Below are 27,933 nucleotides of genomic sequence, written 5' to 3' on the forward strand. Positions count from 1 at the left end.
AGACACTCTTTACTGCGATGCACAGGTTTGTCATTGTGGTGGCTTTCTATTTTTGCAGAGCATGGGCTCTGGGGCACACAGGCTTCAGTAGCTGTGGCTTGTGGGTTCCAAGCACAGTCCTAGCAGTCATGGCAGGGGCTTAGCTGCTTCACAGGATGTGGGATCCTCCTGGACCAGGGACCGAACTCATGTCCCCTGAAGAGGCAGACAGACTCCCAACTACTCCTCCTTCCCACCAGAGAAGTTCCCTTTCCTTCTTTAATGGCTTCTGCCTTCTAATATCTTCTGGTTCTTCTACAGCTTTTAATTATGTCTTCTATCAACTCATGACCTCTGCTGTTTCTTGGCCTTTGCTACCCTACCTCCTCTCTCTATGTGTCTTTCTGCTTCCAAGGCATATGGTTTGCTGTAATCTTATGGCCCCTTGTCAATGATACCATTTGGTTCCTTTATTTATAGAAGGTGCCAGAAAGCACAGGGCCAATTTATAGATCCATATTTTATAGGAATATAGAGCTTATAATATATTTTACATATACAATAACCTTGTAAGAAATACTTTGTCTATTAAATTCGTACCTTTATTGTCCCTTTACCTTAAATTTTTTTCTTATGTTGTGCTGCTGCTGTTAACATAATATACATATTTATGTTTGCCACTTTAAATCAGTATTGAACCATGGCAGGGTATAAATTACCTCAACCAAATAGGGATTAGTTCAAAAAATCTGAAGAGCATCTTTAATACGCCAGGCCTGTGCTGAAGTCTAGGATAAAAGCTGTCAATGGACCTGACCTGATCCTTATGGTCAGGAAACTGAGAGTTAATGGACAAAATGGATAATTAAATAAGTGACAATATCACAGGAAAAAAATGTTTATATAAGGCAAACATAGTAGGAAAAGCATTCACATAGAGAACAAAGAAGTCTTACAATAGCTGGGAAGGCTTCCCAAATGAACTGTCATCTAGGCTGCAACCTCCAGGCTGAGCAGGAGAAGCTCTGCTCTAGGGGAAGGCTCAGAGTGTTGTCCACCCTGGGGGAGGAGAAGAGATCAGCATGGCTAGGACAGTGGGACAATCAGAGATGGCAGCTGGCCAGAAAGGCAAGCAAGGACCAGGTCACAGGGGGCCTGGCAAAGAGTCAAAGGAGTAGATTTAACCTTGGAACACGGTGAAACCCGAAACCATTCGCCGGGAGCTGACAGAATCCAATTTGCACTGTAACATTTATTGAGTGCTTGCTATTTTTCAGGCACTGTGCTAAGTGCTCTTGGCTGCTTCAGATGGCACTGTTGTAAAGAATCCACTTACCAATGCAAGAGACGTGGGTTCGATCTTTGGGTTGGGAGGATCCCCTAGAGGAGGAAACAGCAACCCAGGCCCAGTATTATTGCCTGGAGAATCCCATGGACAGAGGAGCCTGGTGGGCTACAGTCCATGGGGTTGCAGAGTCAAACACAGCTGAGCAACTACGTGCACACACACAAACACGTGCACGGGCTAAACGCTTTACATGCCTGACTTTACTGAATCCTCAGGAGTCCTATAAAATCACAGGAAGTAAGCACTGTTATTACACCTATTTTACAGAAAATGAAAATGAAGCTTAATGAGAGACACGGATCTGACCAGCCTCATACTTCCTGGTCCCAAGGAAACCAGGATTCGAAGCCAGGTCTTTTGACTCCAGGCCCCAAGTGCCTAATGTAGTGTGCTGTCACATTCATGTAGAGTGGCCTGACTGACAGTGATGATAATGATGCCACAGTGTGAGGACTAGAGGAGGAAATGCAGTTTAGGGCAAATGATAAACTCAATTATGAGCATATTGAAATGCCTGCAGAAACTCCATGTGGCAAAGGTCACAGATATGGCTCTGAACTAAGAGTGGTTTTGAACTAAAGATTCAGAATTAGGAGTCACGAGCACATGGATGATTATCTGAGCCACCACCCTGAATGACATGTCCCAGGGAGAATGTGTGGCATAGAACAAAGGAGTCTGGGAGACCCTTATGAGGAACACAGAAAGGAATGAAGAACCTGTAGAAGTCTTGAGAGGAGCCCAGAGAAGTAGGAGAAAAAATGTAAAAGCCAAAGGGAGAGCATATATCAAGAAGAATTAACAGTGCCAAATGTTGCTAAGAGGAACGTAATATAAAAGCATGAAGGTATTCATTAGATTTAGAAATAAAATCTTTGCCCTTAATGGTTTAGGTGACATGGCCGTTGCTGTCCTTTTAGGAAGCTAAGAGGTAAAATGTATTAAAGTGGCTATTAAGGGAAGTGCTAAGTCCTATTAGAGAGGAAAAGGATATTCAGTCCAGATGTCTGCCAGGCAGGGGAAATGAGAATGGACCCTTAGATGAAGATCATTAAAGGAAGAATAGCATTTGGAGGTTAAAGATAAGAGCAAAACCGGGAAGGTTTCAGCCTGGACAGATATAACCAGAGGCAAAAGTCACAAAGCATAAGGCACAGTCAGGAACAGTCCATTAATTCAAATAGGTTGGCTCACACTGCATAAAATTTAAAAAATAGATTGGAACCACATTATAAAAAGTCCTGACTAAGGAATATGGAAGTAATGCAAATATTTAAATGTTTTTTCTCCCTGGAAAATGCCTCATTATTCTTTCTCGGTTCACATGCCACCTATTCCATATCAAAAAAGACTAATTTTTCTGTATGTGCTTAAGTTACTTTTTATTCATATCTCTTGAATGATAATGCATTTTAATGTTTCCTAACCTGATGTCTTGGTATCTCAGAAAGTCATGTTAACATATGTGCCCAAGAAATATTTTCTGAACAAACGGAAACACACACAATTACATTAGAGTGGTACTTTATGAAGACCAACTGTTAGCTGTGTGCAGTACGGATTAGCAAAGAAGACACCAGAGGCAGACCAGTGAGAAAGCCAGGAAGAGTGAAAAGAGGTAATGGGACCCCACCGAAGGGGGCCACTGTTGGAAATGTAGCAAGTTTCTCTAAGAGATGCTTCCAAGGCAATATCACAGAATTTGGTGACTGAATGAAATGGAGCAGAGCATAAGACAAATATTTTTTTTTAACTTAAAAAAAACATACCCTGGACTCAGTAATTAGATTTGGAAATATATCCTAATAATTAGAGATGTACACATACTTTGGCATTATCTATAAGAGTGGAAAACTGGAAACCATTTTAACTGAATAATAGAGGCCTCATTAAATAAAGTGGTACCTCTATCTGATGAAGCCCCATGCATATATTAACACAGCATACTTATAAAAAATTATGTAAGAATGGTGAAAATGTGCACATTATAGTAAATAACAAAAGAAAAACTTTACAAACAAAATAGAATTTACCCAGATTTAAAAAATAAAACGTGGAGAAACACAAGAAGACTATGTCATAAGGCACTGGATGTTTCTGAGAAGTGCCTGCCAAGACTATGGGTGCCATTTTCTTTTTTGTAATTAATTTTCCAACTATTTTTTTTTTTACAATAAATAAAAAGATATATATCATTATATATGGGGCTTCCCAGGTGGCACTAGTGGTAAAGAACCCTTCTGCCAATGCAGGAGGCATAAGAGATGGCAGTTGGATCCCTGGTTTGGGAAAATCCCCTGGAGAAGAAAATGGCAACCCACTCCAGTATTCTTGCCTGGGAGAACCCCATGGACAGAGAAGCCTGTGAACTATGGTCTATATATAAGGTTTCAAAGAGTTGGACATGACTAAAGCAACTTAGCACACACATACACAACCTATATATACAGGTGTGTGTGTATACACACATATATATGAAAAGAGCTAACATGGAGAATATCAAGTCATCAAGCTATTTGAGGGTTGATCAGAAAAATAAAGGAAGAGCTGGTAAATAAAGGAACTAGAAAAAAAAAAAAAGGTGTTTACAAAAAGGAAATCCTTGATGTATTTTTCCATTTAAACAAAACTCAATAGTATAGCCAAGGATATCAGACAGCAATCTGGGTAACAGAGAAAAAAACCTCTACACAATGATGATGGTATTTTTGTAGCATCTGGAATAGAAAAACTGTTAACTTATTACATAGTAGGAGGAAACATAGGCTTTGCCATCAAAGAGACCTGAGTTCATGGTACTCCACTCAGCAGCCATTGAAACCTGGGCACGCTGCTAACTGAGCCAGTCTCCTTTGGTGTAGCACAAGGCCAACCACCAGGAAGCACAGTTTGGAAAACTAAGTGATTCGTAAGAAAGCAGCTAGTGAGGTAGCTGAGCCCAGGAGTGTACCACCAGACTCTGACTCAGCAGATCTGAGCCTAAACCCGAGAATGTATGTTTTAAAAAGCTCCCTGGGCAATGCTATGGCATGACAGCAACATGTGAACAGTTCAGTGCATGGAACCTGGCAAGTACTTGATAAATGTGACCTGGTTGTTTTTCTGGACCTAATAGGGTTTCTACCATTTTTAATTAAGACTGTCATGACTTTCTTCACTGAACACAATGGCAAGTTCTGTCCGAAGTGAGCATCTCAGATGTTTTGCTATGACAAAGAGAGAGAAAATGAAAATGAACAATATAAATGCCATTTATGATCTAAAGCAGTACCATGGCATTCAAAGATATGAAATGAGTGACTCCAAAGGTCTTTAACATATGGTCATATATAATTTTGCTTAGGCGAGTGTGGATCATTTCTGCTTCATGATGTATTAAGACCAAGTTACTTAGTTGATCTCTGTGATTTCCCACTGATCAATATCCAAATTTCCTTTAGGTTTTGTTGTATTTTATTCATCACCATAGATAAAAGCTTTTAAAAGCTTTTTAAATTGGCCTCAAAAGAGAGTCTACAAAGATATCTGCAAATTTGGGGAAAGATGAAAATTTAGGTCTCAGGAAATATTCTAATAAATCTCAGAGATCTACTTCCACAATTACATTTTTTTTTAACATAAGGGAAAGGTCTTACTGTATTTTATAAATAGTTTCCAGCAATAAAAAAGTAACATAAAAAGGTCAGAGTGCAATGACACTTAATGCACAGAATATTCCAATAGTTTGTCTGCCTTTTCTTCCTGGCCTCCTTGAACACGCTGTTCGGTAGGAAGGGTCATCGAAATGCAATCCTAGGGGAGGCTCACCAATTAAGATAAATGCAGTGTTATGACTCCTGCTGGCCACTGTTCGTCCCCCATTTACACAGCTACTATGGGCAAGAACAGACTGGGTTATCAGTAGGTAGCAAAAAGCCCAAGACATACAAATGGTCTAAAAACGCCACTGAAAACTGAGCTCTCTATGATCAATATACTGTTATTACTTCCTAGAAAACCACCAGCTTTCTCAGAACAAATAAGAACTACCACAGACCAAAATGAGGGAGCCCAACACAGGACTATCAGATACTATAAGTGTAATCTGGGTGTTCAGTTAATGCTTCTCTCTCCCTGAATATAAACTGGGGAATTTTGGTCAGGTGTGCTGATCCAAAATGCCTAGTGGGAATTTACTTAATCTTTACCTGTTAAGTATATATCCTCTAGATTAGTGGCAAGACAGTATTCTTCATTTCTTCATATTCAGAATTTAGGCATATGAACTAAATATGAGCTAAAATATGGATTGTTTTACTTTGACTTAAAAAACATTTTATTTCAAATCTGAAACTTAAATATATCCATATGTTTTAGAGTCTTAACACATGAGCTGTTTGCTTTAGTGACTTGATCTAGAAATGGAAAAAAATAAAAACACAACTCTTTGGGTGCAGGAATTAAGTTTTCCAACAATAATGGCTCCACACAGCCTTCTTAAGTACCATCTGTTAGTTTATGGCACAGGTCTTCAGTTCAATCAGATTGGTTTTTCCCTAGCTGACCACTCAGCTCCTCCTGGCCCAAACTGAGTGCCCGTTCTTGTACTCTGCCTTTCCTGTCCTCAGCCATCCTTATTTTTTTAATGCCTATCCTATTTACATAAGGTCTCTAAGCTCCAAGGGAAATGCAGCTTCTTGAAGAAGGCTTACCTGAGTATTTCAACATGAGCTATCTTCACTGAACATATCTGTAATTGTGTCAGTCAGTCAGGTCGCTCAGTCGTGTCCGACTCTTTGTGACCCCATGGACTGTAGCAAGCCAGGCTTCCCTGTCCATCACCAACTCCTGGAGCTTACTCAAACTCATGTCCATCAAGTCGGTGATGCCATCCAACCATCTCATCCTCTGTTGTCCCCTTATCCTCCTGGCTTCAATCTTTCCCAGCATCAGGGTCTTTTTCAATGAGTCAGTTCTTCACATCTGGTGGCCAAAGAATTGGAGCTTCAGCTTCAGCATCAGTTCTTCCAATGAATATTCAAGACTGATTTCTTTTAGGATGGACTGGTTGGATCTCCTTGCAGTCCAAGGGACTCGCAAGAGTCTTCTGCAACGTCACAGCTCAAAAGCATCAATTCTTCGGTGCTCAGCTTTCTTTATAGTCCAACTCTCACATCCATACATGATTACAGGAAAACCACAGCTTTGACTAGATGGACCTTTGTTGGCAAAGTAATGTCTCTGCTTTTTAAAATGCTGTCTAGGGTGGTCATAGCTTTTCTTCCAAGGAGCAAGTGTCTTTTAATTTCATGGCTACAGTCACCATCTGAAGTGACTTTGGAGCCCAAGAAAATAAAGCCTGTCACTGTTTCCATTGTTTCCCCAACTATTTGCCATGAAGTGATTGTGTAATTCAGCATAATAGTTTATGCTATATACCACACAACCCAGCACATAATTAAACAGTCATATTTTTTTTTATATTTCCATGAACACTATTCTTATCTATCCAGGAAGATTATAAACTTCTTAAAGGCAGGGTTTTGATCAATGGAGTGTTTGACTTCTCACTCCCAACTACTTTAACTTGATTTTAAGTTGCCTCAAATGTGCACACTTGTGCCATCTAATGATGAAGGCAATTACTGCATGGTTACAATTCAGTGATGGCTTCCAAACATGTAACAAAACCAAGGGTTGGAGGAAATCCTTACTTGTTTAAAATCAAAGAATAAAGCTACTATTGTTAAAAATAATATAGCAGCAGTGATAGTAATGAGTATAACTACATTTTGGTGCATTAAGTTGTGTGATAAGTTTATTAACACTGTGTAACTAAAAATCAAAACCAAAAACTGTCTCGTGGAAAAGCTCTTTTCTAAGTGAGCAATTTCTTTTGGATCTGGGTTAATCTAGTACCAAAGAGAGTTACATAATCACTTACTTAATTGCCCTGTGATTAGAGGTACATATAAAATAAACTATCCGTGATAGATACTGATCAGTGTAACACACATTGTGCTGGGAAGATGGTAGTACACTGTGCTTATCTATTCAGACAAAAGAAAACATTCAACTCACCTAATACTGATTTAGTCTTTATTATGTGAAAGACAATACATATCCTTAAGAAGGTTATAATCTAGTAAAAATATAAAATCAAGTACAAAAATGATGGAGATCAAGGGACTCAGGAAAAACTTCTCACCGTTATTATTACAAGAACAACACATCTGTATCATGTTATATAATGGGTGCTGTATTTCAGGTTAAGTGTGTGTTTCTAAATATTCTTAGTCTTGGTGAAATATATTGTAAACACAGGCTCAGAAACAACTTTCTTTGTTAAGCATTTTCTCTTCTTCAGTATTTCCTGCTAAGACTTCTTAACCGTAACTTCTTTATGTCTTAAACTTCTCACCTGCCTTGTGTTAGCTATTAGGTGTCAGAAACTGTGAATTCAGTTACATGCATGAGTTAGCAGTAAAGATGTTCAGTTCAATTCAGTTCAGTCGCTCAGTCATGTCCGACTCTTTGCGACCTCATGAATTGCAGCATGCCAGGCCTCCCTGTCCATCACCAACTCCCGGAGTTCATGCAAACTCGTGTCCATCAAGTCAGTGATGCCATCCAGCCATCTCATCATCTGTCATCCCCTTCTCCTCCTGCCCCCAATCCCTCCCAGCATCAGGGTCTTTTCCACTGAGTCAACTCTTCACATGAGGTGGCCAAAGTATTGGAGTTTCAGCTTTAGCATCAGTCCTTCCAATGAACACCCAGGACTGATCTCTTTTAGGATGGACTGGTTGGACCTCCTTGCAGTCCAAGGGACTCTCAAGAGTCTTCTCCAACACCACAGTTCAAAAGCATCAATTCTTCGGTGCTCAGCTTTCTTCACAGTCCAACTCTCACATCCGTACATGATTACTGGAAAAACCATAGCCTTGACTAGATGGGCCTTTGTTGGCAAAGTAATACCTCTGCTTTTTAATATGCTACCTCATGATAATTGTTCTTTTAATTTAATTTTTATTTCATATTAGAGTACAGTTGATTTACAATGTTAACTTCAGGTGTACAGCAAAATAATTTAGTTATACATATTATCTGTTCTTCTCCCGTATAGGTTGTTACAGATTACTCAGTAGGGTCCCCTATGCTATACATTAGGTCCTTGTTGATTACCTGTTTTATATACAGTAGTATGTAGATATTACTGCCAAACTCATAATTTATCCCTCCTCCCACATTTGCCCTTTGGTAATCATAAGTTTGTTTTCAGGGTCTGAGTTTTATTTCTATTTTGTAAATAAGTTCAGTTCAGTTCAGTTGCTCAGTCGTGTCTGACTCTTTGTGACCCCATGAATTGCAGCACGCCAGGCCTCCCTGTCCATCACCAACTCCCGGAGTTCATGCAAACTCACGTCCATCGAATCGGTGATGCCATCCAGCTATCTCATCCTCTGTCATCCCCTTTTCCTCCTGCCCCCAATCCTTCCCAGCATCAGAGTCTTTCCCAATGAGTCAACTCTTTGCATGAGGTGGCCAAAGTACTGGAGTTTCAGCTTCAGCATCTTTCCTTCCAAAGAACACCCAGGGATGATGTCCTTCAGAATGGACTGATTGGATCTCCTTGCAGTCCAAGGGACTCTCAAGAGTTCTCCAACATCACAGTTCAAAAGCATCAATTCTTCGGCACTCAGCTTTCTTCACAGTCCAACTCTCACATCCATACATGACCACTGGAAAAACCATAGCCTTGACTAGACGGACCTTTGTTGGCAAAGTAATGTCTCTGCTTTTGAATATGCTATCTAGGTTGGTCATAACTTTTCTTCCAAGGAGTAAGCATCTTTTAATTTCATGGCTGCAGTCACCATCTGCAGTGATTTTGGAGCCCAAAAAATTAAGTCTGACACTGTTTCCACTGTTTCCCCATCTATTTCCCATGAAGTGATGGGACCAGATGCCATGATCTTCATTTTCTGAATGTTGAGCTTTAAGCCAATCTTTTCACTCTCCACTTTCACTTTCATCAAGAGGCTTTTGAGTTCCTCTTCACTTTCTGCCATAAGGGTGGTGTCATCTGCATATCTGAAGTTATTGATATTTCTCCCGGCAATCTTGATTCCAGCTTGTGCTTCATCCAGCCCAGCGTTTCTCATGATGTACTCTGCATATAAGTTAAATAAGCAGGGTGACAGTATACAGCCTAAATAAGTTAATTTGTATCAATTAACTCTATCTGACCTAATTTGCCATTTAAGGCCAGTGTTTCCCAATTGATTTTCTTTCTGGATCATTCTGTCCATTGATCTAAGAGTGGTGTTGAAGTCCCCCACTATTACTGTGTCAGTTTCTCCTTTTATGGCTGTTAGTATTTGCCTTATATATTGAGGTGCTCTTATGTCAGCTGCGTATATGTTAACGGTTGTTTTATCTTCTCGATCACTTGATCATTATGTAGTATCCTACTCTGTGTCTTGTAGTAGTCTTTTTTAATGTCTATTTTTTCTGATATGAGTACTACTACTCCAGCTTTCTCTGCAATGCCATTTGCATTGAATACCTTTTCCATTCCTTTACTTTCAGTCTGTATATGTCCTAGGTTGAAGTGGGTCTCTTGTGGACAGCATATATACAAGTCTGATTTTTGTGTCAATTCATCCAGTCTGTGTCTTTTGGTTGAAGCACTTAATTCATTTACATTTAAAGTAATTATCTATGTTCTTATTGCCATCCTGTTAATTGTTTGGGGTGTGTTTTTTGCTTTTTTGAGGGTTGTTTTTCTTCCCTTCCTGTTTTGTTTTCCTCTCATGTGATTTGACAGCTATCTTTAGTGTTTTGTGTTGCTTATTGTGTGAGTGTGTCTACTGTAGAATTTTGGTTTGCTGTTGTCATGAGGATTTGATATAGCAGTCTATACGTGTGTATGTGTGTGGATATACACACACACACACACACATTAAGTTGCTGGACTCTTAATTTCAAATGCATTTCCAACATCTTTAACTTGTCATTTCCTCTTGTCAGAGTTGCTCATTTTGATACTACATTTGTGAATGGATGATTTCCTAGCTTTACTGTATGTTTGCCTTTACTGGCAAAGTTTTCTCATTCGTAATTTTGTTTGTAGTTGTGGCCTTTTCTTTTCCATCTAGAGAAGTTCCTTTAGCATTTGCTGCAAAGCTGTTTTGGTGGTGCTGAATTCTCTCAGATTTTGCCTGTCTATAAAGCTTTTGATCTTTCCATGGAAACTGAGTAAGAGTCTTCCTGGTTATACAATTCTTGGTTGTAGCTTTTGCCCTTTCATCACTTTAATATATCAGGCCACTCCTTTCTGGCCTTCAGAGTTTCTGCTGAACAATCAGCTGATAACTTTATGAGAGTTCCCGTTATGCTATTTGTTGCTTTTGCCTTGTTGCTTTTAATATTTTCTTTTTGTCTTTAATTTTGGTCAATTTGATTAGTGTTTGTCTTGGTGTGTTCATCCTTAGGTTTCTCCTGTATGGGACTCTCTGTACTTCTGGACTCAGGTGACTGTTTCCTTTCCCAGGCTGGGGAAGTTTTCAGTTATCTCTTTTCTCAGGCCCTTTCTCTCTTCTGGGACCCCTGGAATGCAAGGTGTGTTTAATGTTGTCCCAGAGGTCACTGGTACTGTCCTCATTTCTTTTCATTCTTTTATTCTTTATTCTGTACTGCAGCAGAGGTTTCCACCAATCTGTTTTCCAGCTCACTTATTCTCCTGCCTTGTTTATTCTGATATTGATTCTGTCCAGTGTATATTTTCAGTTAAGGTATTGTTCATCTGTTTGTTCTTTAAAGCTTCTAGCTCTTTATTAAACATTTTTCTATTCTTTTGATCTGTGCCTCCATTCTTTTTCTGAGATCGTAGATCATCTTTACTATCAAAACTCTGAATTCTTTGTCAGATACATTACCTATCTCTAGTTTGCTTACCTGTTCTTCTGGAGTTTTATCTTATACCTTTCTCTGGAACATACTTTTCTGCCATCTCATTTTGCGTAACTTTCTATATTCATGGTCTCTGTTTCTTAGGCTTTAGGATTATAATTCTTCTTGGTTGTGGTTTCTGTCCCCCAATAAGTAAGGCTGGTCCAACGAGCCTTGTGCATGCTTCCTGGTGGGTAGAGCTGGGTTCCATCCCTCTGGAGGGTAGGGCTGTGTCAAAGGGTGTGTTTACAGACAGCTGTTGGCTCAGGACAGCTTTAGTCAGCCTGTCCCCTGATTGGTGGGGCTGTGTTCTCACCCTGTTGGTTGTTTGGCCTGAAGCGTTCCATCACTGGAACCTGCAGGCTCTTGGGTGGGGCAAGATCTTGGTGCCAAAATGGCAACCTCCAGGAAAGCTCACACTCAAGAGAATCCCCTGGGTGTCAACCATCAGTGTCCTTGTCCCCAGAGTGAGCCACAGACTACCTCTGTCTCCCTCATGAGGCCCTCCAAGACCCACAAGCAGGTCTGGCCCACGTTCTTATGGGGTCATTGCTTTGCCCTTGGTCCCTGTGCACACGAAACCTTGTTTGTTCCCTCCTAGAGTGCAATCTGTTTCCCCCAGTCCTGTGGAGCCCCTCTACTCAAGCTCCACTGGCCTTCAAAGCCAAATTGCTCTGGGGGCTCCTCCTCCTGATGCCAGACCTGCAGGCTGGGGAGCCTGAAATAGGGCTCTCACTTCTCACTCCTGTGCGAGAACCTCTGTGATATAATTATTTTCTAGTTTGTGGGTCGCCCACTCAGAGGGATGGGATTTTTATCATATCATGAAAGTGCTCCTCCTACCATCTTTTTGTGGCTTCTGCTTTGTCTTTGTGGGTAGAGTATCTTTTTTGGTAGGTTTGAGTCCTTTTTGTTGATGGCTATTCAGCAGTTGTGATTTGGGTGTTTTAGTGAGAGGAGGTAGGTCTGAGTCCTTCTACTCTGCCATCTTGTCTTCATAGATTTCTTCAGTAATTGGTTTTAATATGTGGTCTCCAGGTTTCCACTGGAATATTTATTTATGATGGTCATTTGTTTAACGCAAGCTGCTTTTTCACTTGACTACTAAAAGCAGATCTCAAAAAGATAAGACAGTTGTGTTGGGCCCTTTTTGAGTATTAGACTGCTTTTCTAAAAGGACACTCTGACTAGATGGTGGTCTAAGAACCACTTTACCTCTGATTCTTGATGAAACCTATTCTCTTTCTGTCCACTTGGCACCTCCTCACCCCCACCAGACTGTGCCTGCTCCCCATGTATCTCAGGTAGCATCATAACCACTTCAACTTGTGACTACCATCCCTCCATTATCTGGCCATTTAGCCTCTTTTTTCTTTTAAATACTTTCCTTGAAGAAACCAGCCAGCTCACTATTATTACAAAGGTGCTTTAACTGAAATCACACTATAAATACAAGAGGCACCATATTACAGTAGAAGGAGCACAGCCTACTCAGTCAGACAAACTATATTCCAGTAACTCTGAACTGATTCTTCGCCTCAATTTCTGCTCTATAAGTTAAATATTGGTTGTTGTGAGGGTTAACTGACTTTACGCATACAAAGCACTTAGCATAATGCCTAGTACTTAGTAAATGTTCAATAAATGTTAGCTACCGTTCTAATTAGATTACTATTATAATTACAGCCATCACACTTCTTGTTTCTATTATCATCATAGTATATAGGACCCATTCTACTTTTCTAACTGAAGTCAAGAGACTCATCAACTTTTTTTAACTGAAGCAAATGGAGCCATCTGTATTACCTTTTTTTTTTTTTTTTTTTTTGACTGGTACATTGAAGGGGGAAGATCAGTTGCCAGTTTGGGCAGGAAAAATTATATACTGTGGTTGTTAACTAGTACTCTGAGTGATGACTAAGCAATACATGTTCCCCAAAGTTATAAATCAGTGTGCTACTAAAATATTTTCCAGATTTCAGAACAGACAGTTCTATAGATATATCCTTATCCACTGTAAAATAATTTCTCCATTATCCTGCCTACAATTAAAAAGATCTTTATTAGCAAAAGATGTGTTCCAACAGAATGTTCCATGATGTCAGAAATACTTTAAAAGTAATCATTAAATACTATAAAATAGTAGACAATTAGAAAATAAAAAACATATTATGGAATGAGAAGGGTGAGCCTAAACTGAATGCCACAGTAAGTGGTACTGTGTTTTGGGGAAGAAAAAAAATAGCAGGATCACTGCTTTAATGTCTTGGGGCGCCCTGTCCTATTCCATGGGCATAAAGAACTGTGTTCTCCATGAGTTTCTATGGGTAGACAGTCATATACAATATGACCATCAAGCCCATGTTTCCATTTCATTTTAGTTATAACCACTGAATTCCAAAAGCAAGCCAAAGTAATAGGGACAACATCTTTAGTTTACTATACCAATGTGATTTTGGACTTTTTATACATTTCTTTTAACTCATGAGTACTTAGTTGTAAAGATACTTCTTTTGGCAGGGTTCACTAAATGAGGTTATACATTACATCTTAAAGTACGTTAAACCCTAAAGGAACAACAGTGATGCCAATTAGGGTGATTCTGGATAGTTCCTTTTCCATATATATCCATATGTCTATTATTTATTTGTATGTACATATGTGTATGAAGATATACTTAAATATGCAGCTAGAACAAAATGTACAGTTGTTTCTTTCCCCATAAAAATATCAAAATGTAAACCTTTAAATGAGTGTGACATGGTCAATGGAATCAACCTTATCTCTAGATGCCCTTCGATAGACATGGTTCTAGAGGACATGAAGGGCAGAGGGCAGTACAAGCCACAGAGTAGGAAGCAGAAGAATGAGGTTCTATCCATGACCTATGGAAATTTACTAACCACCTTGGATGCAACTTCTATTTAACAATAAAATGGAGGTAGCAGTACTTCCTTTCTACTAACCACAATCATTTGTTGCACTTAGTGGAATAATGAATATAAAAATATTTTTTAAGCTATAAATAACTATAGGTGATAAGATACTCTCAAGACAGTTTTACGACTTTTAAGAAACATTTAAAAATGGAATGATAGTCTAACTGTATGCATTATTTTATTATTTTCTATTCCAAAAAAGGAGAAAAAATGTTTTCTTTTGATTGTTTTAAAACATTTTAGTGCATGGAGTCAAGTCAGTATAAAAATACAGTACTATTCTTATTTCTTGAAATAAAGTATAAAAAAGTGCTTTGTAAATTCAAAAGAGCTACATGTGAAGTTCACCAATTTTTGCCACTTACATAAAAAAAGTGCATTTTGAGACAGGTGCTTACCTTTTCTTAGACGGTCAACTACAAAAGTAAAGCCTGTAGTTCTTGGATGTAAGACATATTTGTATTTCTGAAGTCCATTCTTTTCAGCAAATTCATTACTTCGAGTCATGCTATTTTCTAAACAAAACAATAGTAGAAGCCATAAAATAAAGAATGATAAGTAAAGAAAGGAAATGGTACAGAATTTTTTCTAAAAATGGCAATTAATTTTTCTGTAATTATTCAATATAACATGCTGAATCAAATGATAGAAATACTTTATTAAATCCCTAACAATAATCCTAGAGTTACCTACTTACTGGAATTTTGAAAATTCTTATAATAAGGTATTAAAGATGTTTTATAACATATTCAAATCCTTAAAATTCTTTAAGAGATTTTATAAAATAGTCAATACACAATGAAAACTGAAATATAAATAAAATACTAATAACTAAAATTTTCATAACATAATAAAAATTGAAATGCTAGAATATAAAGATGAAATAAAATAGTAATAAAACATAAGGATCTGGACATCCAGAAGAAATTACCAACAATTTGCCAAATAGATCAACACTGTTTTAACCCCATAATTTAGGGCTTCAGTGCAAAGTGAAGTATCTGCCTTGCTCAGGCGCACAGCACACTAATACTACTAACTAAAACCACTCCACAACAGAATGGACACATGATTAGCACATCATGCACAAACATCTGAACATGGTTTGGCTACTGAGTCAAGTATATGTTCCAACTGTTGGCAAAAAGTTTTTCCATTCCATGAGGTAACTTTATAAGTTCCAAGAAGAACCAAGCCCATTATTCAGCAATTATATTTGGAAAAAGTACAGTGTTTAGAAATTTGGCCTCAGCTGCTGGTAGAGATCATGAAATACTTTCTGATGACAACAGATGTTAGAACCTGAAACTCTCAGCTGCATCCTGAAATTTAGACCATTCCAAGTCACCAGGGGGTGAAAAAAAAAAAACCTATATAAATAAATACTACTTTCTGAGGAGTAAATTTAAGACCATGGAGTTCTCAAAATCTCAAAAAAGTATAGATGGATTCCACAACACTAAAACACTAAAAGAACACTCCTGTAAACTGAGTCAAAAGATTAAACAGATCTCTAGCAGGTCAAAAGTAAAAGCCCTAAACAAGAAAAGGAATAAGCTCCTCTCTCATTCTGGGGGTATTCTGGGCATGGGACTACAGAACAGTATTTTATAGACAGCTGGCAGGATCTTACATGGGATGGGGAATCCCATAGTCACCACAAAGATGAGTAGGTAACTACTCTTCAGTTCTCTCTTGCAGCTGGTCATAGACTTGGGGGATCTGAAGACCAAAACTGAACTCTGATGTAGAATGTGAATACAGGTGGAAGTAGTTCTAAAAAGCATGGGCACGACGTGGGAAGACAGAAATAATCAGACACAGATCGGAGCTGCACATTTTCTCCTCCTTGCCCACTTCATCTGCCTACCCCCAGACTCTGTGATTATTAGGACTAATGGACTAGCACCTCACTTTCTCACCACAGCCTCCTGTCTCATTAGCTGGCTCCCTCTTAACACTCTAACACCAGCATGCCCTGCTACTCCAGTGATACTGTCTGCTCAGATGTTCTCAAACCAGCCAGTCATGTTCCACCTCATATTCTTCCTGCTAGCCAGAATGCCTTCTACTCAGACATCTGCATGATCTTCTATGTTCATTTAGTCTCTACTTAAATGAAAAGTTAAGGGGTCTTTTCTGGAGAAGGAAATGGCAACCCACTCCAGTAATCTTGCCTGGAGAATTTCATGGACAGAGGGGCCTAGCAGGCTACAGTCCATGGGGTTGCAAAGAGTCAGCCATGACTGAGCAACTATCACTCAAGGGGCCCTCTCAAACCACCTTACTTAAACAGCACCCTATGCCCCCATCTTTTATTACTCTCTCCTTATCTTGCTTTTCCTGTAAGGCATGCATGAATACCTGGCATATTTTTATTGTTTTTTTATCTGTCTTTCCTCTTAGAATGTAAGTTTCATGAAAGTAGAGATTTTTTGGTATATGAGGCTCCAGGCACTCATATATTTATTAAATGAAGAAGTTTACTAAATATACAAGGGTGTTGAACTGCATGTAATATTATAGTTGTTAAATACCAAGAAAAGCTTTCCTTTCCAAATCAGGAAAACAAAACACAAAATCATAGTATAGCAACTGTGGTGGTGAATTTTTGTGGCAAACCAGCTAGGTCAAAGCACCCAGATATTGGTCAGACATTATTTGAGCTGTGTCTGTGAAGGTGTTTTTGATGAGATTAATATTTAAACCAATAGACTTTGCATTATGTGAGTGGGCTTCATCCAATCAGTTGAAGGCCTTCAGAGAAAAGGACTAATCTCCTTAAACAAGGGCTTACCTGGTAACTCAGCTGCATAAAAAATCTGCCTGCAATGCAGGAGACCCTAGTTCGATTCCTGGATTGGGAAGATCCACTGGAGGAGGGAAAGGCCACCAACTCCAGTGTTCTTGGGCTTCCCTGATGGCTCAGCTAGTAAAGAATCTGCCTGCAATATGGGAGACCTGGGTTTGATCCCTGGGTTGGGAAGATCCCCTAGAGAGGAGAACAGCTACCCACTTATTCTGGCCTGGAGAAAATGTATAGTCTATGGGGTCACAAAGAGTCAGACACGACTCAGCGACTTTCACTTTCACTCCTCAAAGGAAAAAAAGAGTTCTGCCAGCAGACTGCCTTTGGACTCAAACTGCAACTCTCCCCTAGTCTCCACCTGACATACCCTATCTATTTTTAATTTACCACCCTCCACAATCATGTGAGCCAATTCCTAATTTGACCCACCCCTTCTCTCTCTTTTCCTCTCTTTCTACACACATACACACACATACAGAGGTGGTTCTATTTTTCTGAAGAACCATGACTAACAATGTGTGATATTACAATATAACATTAAGTACAAAAAGTATAAATTTCCCCAAATTAACTTGTGTAGTATTGTGTATATTACTTGCATAAGCAAAAAAAAAAAAAAAAAAAAAAAAAAAAAGGTTTATAAACAATAACATATGAAAATAGAATATATTTAAAGTTACATTTAAATGCACTAATTAAAAAATGTGCAAACAATTTGGATTCAGAACTTAAGAGGATCATAAAACATTCTCTTTGGGCTTAAAAACCCAAGTTTAAAGTTAATCATGGAAGGTAAAAAACACCTTTAACAAATATTTTTTCACACCAAAGGTAATTTGCTAGCTTACTTAGAAAAAAAAAAAATCATATCCCAACTCAAAACTATTTGTAAAATACTGTTTCAAAAATTTTTTTAAGCTTTAAGATTAGTCTGTTTCCTCTATCTGGCAAATACTGTTCTAACTTTAAAAACATGCAACTACATCATGGAATAATGAGTATTCTGGACTCTGAAAATACTCAAATAGATGTTAACTTCATCACTTAAAAACGATACTTGAGAAAAAATTGAGTGAAAAAAGTTTAAAATATCTACCTTATAACTTCTGAATACCTAATGTATGAACATTTTTATACTGATATACCAAAGTAACAGCAACCCATGAGCTTTTACCCAATTATCTTTTAATAACTAAATAACTTCCAAAGTTGCCACTCTTTGGTGTACATTTTGGCATTCACAAATATAAATCTATCACTTCCGAAAATGACGTTCTATACTCTAATACAGCTGATTTCAATACCCAAATTTAACTGTTACACATTCTAAATATTAAAAAATGTAAATATGGCAGTCTGTCCATTAAAATTTCCCAATGATAATTCAGCTCTGGGAATCAATAAACTTACAATATAATTTCAAGGTTAAACAATATGCAGCCAATATTATGCTCAGTATTACCCTCTGTGATCTAACTACTATAGAATTTTAACTATAAAAATCAAACATACTAATATATAATTAGTTATATAATATAAACATATATAACATATATTAGTTATATAAACATACTAAGTATATAATTTAGTATATAATACTAATCTATAAAAACACTATTTCTTGGAGTTGCCAATTATAAATTCTATGGGCTGAACATCAGGAGTTCTGGGTTCTGATGTGCCAACTGAATGACTCCAGGGATGGGCCATTAATCTCACTAGTGTTCAGCTGCCTGAGGACTGAGAAATTTAGACTAGATAGCTGATTTCAGAGTACCTTCATGTTAAAGAAGGAAATGGCAATCCACTCCAGTACTACTGCCTGGAAAATCCCATGGACAGAGGAGCCTGGTAGGCTACAGTCCATGGGGTGGCAAAGAGTCAAGGAGTCGGACACAACTGAACGACTTCACTTTCACTTTCCTTTCATGTTGTGAAGTTCTGTGATCCAAGCCCAGGCCACCTTACCTGTGAGATCAGTCCCCTCAGGGAATAGGAGGAGTTGAAGTGGTTCACGGATATCACAAAAATAATCAATCATGTCTTCAAAATGGCTCTTGTCATCCTTCCATTTCCTATGAATGAAGATATAGGCAGCAGCCTGCATAGCCCAACCTAGAATCAATTTAACAAGTATTTACATATAATTTTAACCAATATCCACATTTAAAATATATATTTTAGAGTTTTTTGGGGTTTTACTATAAATTACTTTCATAATGAGCATCTCATGACATACCTTAAATTCAGCACTGACCTTGGATTAAGTAACAGATACACCAGATGATATTCTTAAAGGAGTTAACTAAATTCTAAGATTTTCAAAATTCTCCAAAGCCTCTTTTCAAGCCAAACCTAGCTATTGAAATACAAAGAAGAACTGCCTTAATATTTATTAGTAACTGATCCAAAGTTAAAATCCCAAATTAAACAGACATTTTAACCAAGTTACTATGTGTTATCAGGCTTACAAAAGTAGTAAGCAAAGGATCTGTTCTCAAGCCATGTGTACAAAGTCTTTAGTATTTCCCTTTCTGTACTACTCAATCAAAAGTAAAAGTGGAGAGTGAAAAAGTTGGCTTAAAGCTCAACATTCAGAAAATGAAGATCACGGCATCCGGTCCCACCACTTCATGGGAAATAGATGGGGAAACAGTGGAAACAGTGTCAGACTTTATTTTTCTGGGCTCCAAAATCACTGCAGATGGTGACTGCAGCCATGAAATTAACAGACGCTTACTCCTTGGAAGCAAAGTTATGACCAACCTAGACAGCATATTAAAAAGCAGAGATATTACTTTGTCAACAAAGGTCTATCTAGTCAAAGCTATGGGTTTTCCAGTAGTCATGTACGGATGTGCGAGTTGGACTATAAAGAAAGCTGAGCACTGAAGAATTGATACTTTTGAACTGTGTGTGGTGTTGGAGAAGACTCTTGAGAGTCCCTTGGACTGCAAGGAGATCCAACCAGCCCAATCTAAAGGAAATCAGTCCTGAATATTTATTGGAAGGACTGATGTTGAAGCTGAAACTCCAATACTTTGGCCACCTCTTGCGAAGAGCTGACTCATTTGAAAAGACCCTGATGCTGGGAAAGATTGAGGGCAAGAGGAGAAGCAGATGACAGAGGATGAAATGGCTGGATGGCATCACCTACTCAATGAACATGAGTTTTGGGTAAACTCCGGGAGTTGGTGATGGACAGGGAAGCCTGGAGTGCTGCAGTCCATGGGGTCACAAAGAGTCGGGCACGACTGAGTGAACTGTACTGAACTGTGGTAAATACACCTGACTTAAGGCAGATAATCAACAGTCTTATCTGACAGTCCATGAAGCATGAAAACCCTGGGCCATGCACAGTAACTATGCGGCCAATCAAAGTTCTCTCTCAGAAATTTTACCTGGGACCATGGAGAAAACAAGTTGGTATGTCAGACAAACGGAGGACAAAAAAGCAGATAATACAGACAGTAGTACCCAAGGCAAAATAAAGGGGGCCCACTGTAGTGAAGACCTAAACAACTTCTGCTATTGAGGCCCCTAAAGCTGACTGGGATCCAGAACAACAGGCAGTTTTCCACAAGGGCTGGTCAGTCTTTGGTTTCACCTCTTGAATATCCACAAGACTCCATCTCCCTTACTGCCATGTGTATCTTTACAACATGCTTTTCTTATTTCGGCTAGAGGGGATGAGTGGTAGTTTCTTGCAATCAAACACAACTAAAACAATAGTTATTGTCATTAGGTAGATACGGTAGGAGCCTGAAAACATATAGAACTATCATTACATTATTTAATCAGTGACTTTAAAGACTGTAGGGTTTTGTTCTTTGGGGTTTTTTTTGACTTTACTTGGTTATTTAGTAAAGTTGTAGGACTTTATTTGGACTTTATTTTTGGTTATTTCATGGCTGAAGTCACTGTCCGCAGTGATTTTGGAGCCCAAGAAAATAAACTGTCACTGTTTCCATTGTTTCACCATCTTTTTGCCATGAAGTGATGGGGGCAGATGTCATGATCTTAGTTTTTTGAATGTTAAGTTTTAAGCCAGCTCTTTCACTCTCCTCTTTCACCCTCATCAAGAGGCTCTTAAGTTCCTCTTTACTTTCTGCCATTAGAGTGGTACCATCTGCATATCTGAAGTTGAAGATATTTCTCCTAGCTGAAATCTTGATGTCAGCTTGTGAGTCATCCAGCCTCACATTTCACATGATGTACTCTTCATAGGAGTTAAATATGCAGGGGGAGAACAGCATACATACACGCCTTGTCATATGCCTTTCCCAATTTTGAACCAGTCTACTGTTCCACGTCTGGTTCCAACTGTTGCTTCTTGACCTGCATACGGGTTTCTCAGGAGACAGGTATGGTGGTGTCTTCAAGAATTTTTTACAGTTTGTTGTGATCCGCACAGTCAAAGGCATTGGTGTAGTCAATGAAGCAGAAGTAGATGTTTTTTTGGAATTCTCCTGCTTTTCTTATGATCCAATGAATGTTGGCCATTTGATCTCTGGTTCCTCTATCTTTTCTAAATCCAGCTTGTATATTCGGAAGTTCTTAGTTCACAACTGCTGAAGCCTAGCTTGAAGGATTTTGACCATATTATTTGGTTTGAGTAAGTACAAACTGGGGCTTCCCTGGTAGCTCAGCTGGTAAAGAATTGCTTGCAATGCAGGAGAACCCAGTTCAATTCCAGGATCAGGAAGTTCCCTCAGAGAAGTGATAGTCTACCAATTCCAGTATTCTTAGACTTCCTCTGGTGTCTCAGATGGTAAAGAATCCACCTGCAATGTGGTATCCCTGGGTTGGGAAGATCCCCTGGAGGAGGGCATGGCAACCAACTCTAGTTTTCTTGCCTGGAGAATCCCCATGGACAGAGGACCCTGGTGGGCTCCATTCCATGGGGTCTCAAAGAGTTGGACATGACTGAGTGACTAAGCACAAGCAAGTTCAAACTAGAATACTATAGTCTACAAATATAAATAAGTTTAGCATAGGTCTTGTTGACACATGTTCAACTGCTGCTCACCCACTGTATTTATTGTCAGTGACAGCCACCGGATAGACACCTACATGTCTCTCCTCTTTCACCTGAGGACACCTATGCCCACAGTGCAGTCGGTAGGCTTTGTGTAACTCTGGAGTGAGACTGTGTGGGTTAAAATCAGGGAGCCACCACAAACCAGCTGGTCAGCCTTAAGCCATTGTCCCTCATTGATCCCAAATCTAATAAGATAATGTCACAATAGTATTTTACCTGATAGGAATTGTAAGAAATAAATAAGATTATTTAGCACAAAGTATTCAGTAAGTAATCACTATTATCATTATTATGATTAAGTTACAAAAGTACCAAGGATATTGCGTCAAGGAACATAAAAATGTAACAAAAATTTTTCCCATTCACAATTGCTCACCCCTCTTCTAGTGACTTGGAAATTATAAACTCTATTATTTTAAAGGTCATGCTTTACTTTACTTTTCTATTTCTGACAAAGATTTAAATTTAAATAACTTCACTTTTCTATTTCTAAGAAACATTTAAATAACTGTCAGTATAATACTGAGTTAATAAACAATCTTCCCCTAAACAAAAAATTATGCTTTCCTCTTGTCCCTCTTCCAACATTTGAACAAATCAACCAATAGTTCCCCAAAACTGCCATTATTATTACTACTACTATTCCTTATGTGTCACAGAAATATTTCTAATTATTTAGACTTGACTCAGTAAGTCTGTCTTGGCTTCTCGTATCATTTGTTTCTTATATCTCACATCCTTCTGTTAGCCCTCCTTAAGGAATTTCTGTCAAAAAATGTTTGAGTCTTCATATTTCTGAAATGTAATTTTTTTTGTTGTTGTTCTCAATTCTGGAGGCTAGTTTTGCTTAAAACGAACTTGAGACTACCAAATAATTTTCCCCTCAAAATTTCAAAGCTATTTTGCCCACAGTCTTCTTTAACTTGATATAGCTAATAAGAAGTCTGATATCAATCTTATTTCTGTAGATCACCTAATTCTCCCCCTCTGAAAGCTTTATTGATTTTCTCTGTATCCCTGGTTTTGTGAAACTTTACCAATATGAATACAGGTATGCAACTTTTTCACTAATTCTGCTCAGCAGTGAGGATATTCTTCTAACATGAATGTCTCTAAAATTGGGAATATTCCTTCCATTATTTCAGAAAACATTATTTTTTTCTCTTCTTCATTCCTTCAGACTTTCTATTTGGAACATCTCTTAGATAGATGTTAAAACTTCTGGCTTTTTCCTCTCATAATTTTCATCTCCTATCATTTAAGGAAAATCTTTTAGCTTGGTCATCTGACTCATTAATTTCTTCTTCTGTGGTGTCTGGTCTACTAATTGATCATTTCAGCAAGCAACTCTTTAATTTTCAAAATTTACAACTGGTTCTGTATCACAGAAGCCGATTTTTTACGGAAAAAGAGCAAAAACTATAATAAGCTATGACACATACAGACAGAAGTAGTTTTAATAAAAATGTTGATTGAATTAATTCATTTAATTATCAAGACAACTACATAAATTAGGTAAAATTATTCTGATTTTATGGATGAGGAAACTAAGGTACATTGAGAGTCAAAGACCTAGTAAGTGGTAAAACCAGGTTTCAAATGCAGGCAGTCTGGCTCCAAAGCTGATGTTTTTAACCACTGTACTAAACAGTCTCTTTGCAATATGTACTTGAATCTCTCTAAGGGTATTAGTTAAACACAATTGATGTTCTCCTCAGAGAAATATACCTGTTCTCCAGAGAGTCTATTCTCAGACTTTCTTTAAAGCTGTGATTTTCCTCAAATGTGAATTCTGCATTGTCTTCACAGTTGTTCTAGACTGAACACACTGACAGGTTGAGTGTATTTCTCCATTCCAAGTGAGACAGCTGTTGCTCCCTTGGGGGAAGGGAGCAATAGGAAGACCTACGGGACTGTCATAAAACTTTTCTAATATTTTATATATGTTTCAGAAATCCCAGAATGGCAAGTAAAATGACTGAATCGTCAGCTTCTTAGAGCTCTCCTCTGAAGATATGATGATTCTTTGTGCTTTGCCTTCTCATGTTCCATTTATACATCACTAATGCTTTTCAATCTTTTTTCTTCTCTTCAACTTAAATATTCTTCTCTCTTTCATAAAAATCACAAAGCCTTGTGAGTCTTTTTCTCCCCATTTCATTGCCAATGCTACATTTTATTCATGTTTAAAGCAATATCCCTATTTTTCTTAAAAAGCAATATCCAGATTTTTCTTAACAGTTTTCTTAGTAATCTTGAGGTTATCATATATTATTTCATAATTTTATGGACTGATAAATAACAGTGCAACTAATCATGTAATTTGGAATTAGTCTATATAACCTGCCTGTTTCATACTTTTTCCATTGGAGGACATTTTGTCTTACCACCTGAATTTCTCAGACAAGGATGGAGAATCTAGCAGGTTTATAAAGATAGATTCTGTGGGTGCTGGCATGGCTCTGCTACCACCATCTTTTTTTCAAAAACCCCATTTACATTATCAGCACTGCCTTCTCAAAACAGACAGGCATAATCTCTGACCATACTCTGTAGTCTAAAGATATTCCATAAGTTTAGAACCTGGTTTTCCTTGGCCTAAATTTTCTTTTATCAAGTTTTAGAGTTGGCTAGGGGGGTAAAAAACTATTTGAGTGTATTTTTAACATTATGCATTCTTTTTCCATAAAAAGTAAGCCTTCCACAGCCTTTTATTTTTCCTTTTTTCATTTTAGTGTAGATGAATATACAGTTAACCCTTGATCAGCCTGGGGGTTAGGGGTTCCTGCCCTCGAGCATAGTTGAAAATCCACTTATAACTTTACTGTTATTCCCTCCATATCCATAGTTACACATCCATGGATTCAAACAACCACACATTGTATAGTACTACAGTACATATTTATTAGGGGAAAAATACCTTAAGTGGATTAAATTCATATGCAGTTCAAACCAGTGGTGTTCAAGGATAAATTGTAGTTACGAGAACCACAGAAATATATATACTACTCACCTAATGTGCTAAAAACTGAACTTCAAAGATAGATTAATTTATCACTATTGTCCAAGTTTTTATTAATTCATTACAGTATCTACTATGAGACCATGGATGCAATGCCAGAAACAAAAAAGCAATGTGCAAGAGACGACAAACTGTTCTCTTCCACAAATTTTTAATCCTGAATATAGGGTATGGATGCACCAAGGAAATGTTACCCACAGGCCTCTCTTAAATGAGAATGAGTGATAATATGAACAGATGCAAATTTTATATCAACTCATATCACAACAATCATGAGCAAATACTATATTTACTGACTGTGGTTGTGCATAACAATGGTTACACAAATAAATCCAGGAGAGTAAGTTCTATTTCTCAGAATTTACAAAATAAATAACAGTACTATTAGATTATAACCCAAAGAATAAAATATTGATAAGTTCATATTGGATAATTAAACAACTGAGGAGAAGGGACAAATCTCCTTCACACAATTACAAATAAAATACGTCGATACTCCCCACTCTAGGAGGTGAAGTTTAATTCTGCTATCCACAACCAGCACTTGTATGTGGACTGCTCTTACTGAATAAAATAGAGGAGAAAACATTAATTTTGTGGTGCAGAATTCTGGCAGACAGCACCTTAACCAAATGATTACAATTAATATCACCATGATAAGCTAGGTTGATATAATGAACCCTTCCCATGAAATGAGTCAGTTCACATTTGTGGGACTTTTCCCCAAAACCCAGAACCCCCAACTAATCCTGAGAAAATGTCATTTTCTGTGGAAAATTCTTAAAGAGATGGGAATACGAGACCATCTGACCTGTCTCTTGGGAAACCTGTATGCAGGTCAGGAAGCAACAGTTAGAACTGGACATGGAACAACAGACTGGTTCCAAATAGGAAAAGGAGTACGTCAAGGCTGTACATTGTCACCCTGCTTATTTAACTTATATGCAGAGTACATCATGAGAAACGCTGGGCTGGAAGAAGCACAAGCTGGAATCAAGATTGCCAAGAGAAATATCGATAACCTCAGATATGCAGATGACACCACCCTTATGGCAGAAAGTGCTTTTCACTAACTAAAAAACCTCTTGATGAAAGTGAAGGAGGACAGTGAAAAACTTGGCTTAAAGCTCAACATTCAGAAAATGAAGATCATGGCATCTGGTCCCATCACTTCATGGCAAATAGATGGGGAAACCGTGGAAATAGTGTCAGACTTTATTTTTTTGGGCTCCCAAATCACTGCAGATGGTGACTGCAGCCATGAAATTAAAAGACGCTTACTCCTTGGAAGGAAAGTTATGACCAACCTAGATAGCATATTTAAAAGCAGAGATATTACTTTGCCAACAAAGGTCCATCTAGTCAAGGCTATGGTTTTTCCAGTAGTCATGAATGGATGTGAGAGTTGGATGGTGAAAAAAGCTGAATGCAGAAGAATTGATGCTTTTGAACTGTGGTGTTGGAGAAGACTCTTGAGAGTCCCTTGGACTGCAAGGAGGTCCAACCAGTCCATTCTGAAGGAGATCAGTCCTGGGTGCTCACTGGAAGGGCTGATAATGAAGCTGAAACTCCAGTACTTTGGCCACCTCATGCAAAGAGTTGACTCATTGGAAGAGACCCTGATGCTGGGAGGGATTGGCGGCAGGAGGAGAAGGGGATGACAGAAGATGAGACGGCTGGATGACATCACCAACTCGATGGACATGGGTTTGGGTGGACTCCGGGAGTTGGCAGTGGACAGGGAGGCCTGGCGTGCTGTTGTTCATGGGGTTGCAGAGTCAGACACGAATGAGTGGCTGGACTGAACTGAACTGTAGTAAGGGCTTCCCTGGTGGCTCAGCTGGTAAAGACTCTGCCTGCAGTGTGGGAGACCTGGATTCGATCCCTGGGTTGGGAAGATCCCCTGGAGAAGGGAAAGGCTACCCACTCCAGTATTCTGGCCTGGAGAATTTCATGGGCTGTATAGTCCATGGGGTCACAAAGAGTCATACACGACTGAGCAACTTTTACTTTTTCTTGCACTTTTACCATAGTAACACCAGTAAGTGACTGACTGAATAATCTTAAAGCCCAAAACCATTTCTCCCAACCAAAGAATCTGTCAACTTCCACACAGCTCAGAGCTTGAGCTTTGTTAGGAAGTCAGTGAACACAGTCAAAACAAGAGCTTCATTTAACTTCCCAGGTGGTGTGAGTGGTAAAGAATCTGCCTGCCAATGCAGGAGACTCAAGTGACCTGCATGGTGTTCTATTCCTGGGCTATGAAGATCCCCTGGAATAAGAAATGGCACCCCACTCCAGTATTCTTGCCCGGATAAGTTCATTGACAAGAGGAGCCTGGTGGGATGCAGCCCATGGGGCCACACATAAACACACGCACACATCTCAATGCAACCCTAAAAAAATTACTTAGTTCTCAATGTAATTCTAGAAAAAAGTATAATCCTGGTATACTGCCTGACAGATGACTTAACTAAATTTATTAAACCTTTGTTCCCAATGGGTTTCCCTGCCTTTTTGACCAAAAAAAACCCCCCAAAACAAAAACACCACATCAAAACTCAGTCTCAGCCAAGGAAGTCTGGCAACTGAAACTACAAAAACTTATTTTTCAACTAGTAGTAGAACAGCTAAGATGAAAATGGTCTGTGTTATGTATCTGAAAATACAGCTGTATATGATATCCAGCCAAAGAAGTAAAATATTTTAATATACCTATTTCTTCTGACAGTTTTCATATAAATTTTAATTCATTATAACCATTTAATAAAATTTACTGAATGAGTAAATCAATTGTTGGATACTTTTCTGTATACATTGGTGAAATGTGGGAAAGAAGTTGTATCAGGATGCTCTGGGCTG

General features: G+C 38.4%; 1 protein-coding gene across 2 annotated transcripts in view; it reads right to left on the reverse strand.

The window, feature by feature from the left end:
- The window catches only part of LCLAT1 (lysocardiolipin acyltransferase 1), a 192,742-nt gene that overhangs the window by 63,970 nt on the left and 100,839 nt on the right, over window positions 1–27,933 (reverse strand). For both annotated transcript variants that reach the window (XM_006061049.4, XM_006061048.4), the window contains 2 exons: window positions 18,977–19,123; window positions 14,598–14,714 (listed from right to left, as the gene is read on the reverse strand). In XM_006061049.4, coding sequence (XP_006061111.1) covers window positions 14,598–14,714; window positions 18,977–19,123 — 264 coding nt within the window. The remainder of the gene's footprint in view (window positions 1–14,597; window positions 14,715–18,976; window positions 19,124–27,933) is intronic.

This window comes from Bubalus bubalis, chromosome 12 (assembly GCF_019923935.1).
Source record: "Bubalus bubalis isolate 160015118507 breed Murrah chromosome 12, NDDB_SH_1, whole genome shotgun sequence".
In the NCBI taxonomy this organism is placed as follows: domain Eukaryota; kingdom Metazoa; phylum Chordata; class Mammalia; order Artiodactyla; family Bovidae; genus Bubalus; species Bubalus bubalis.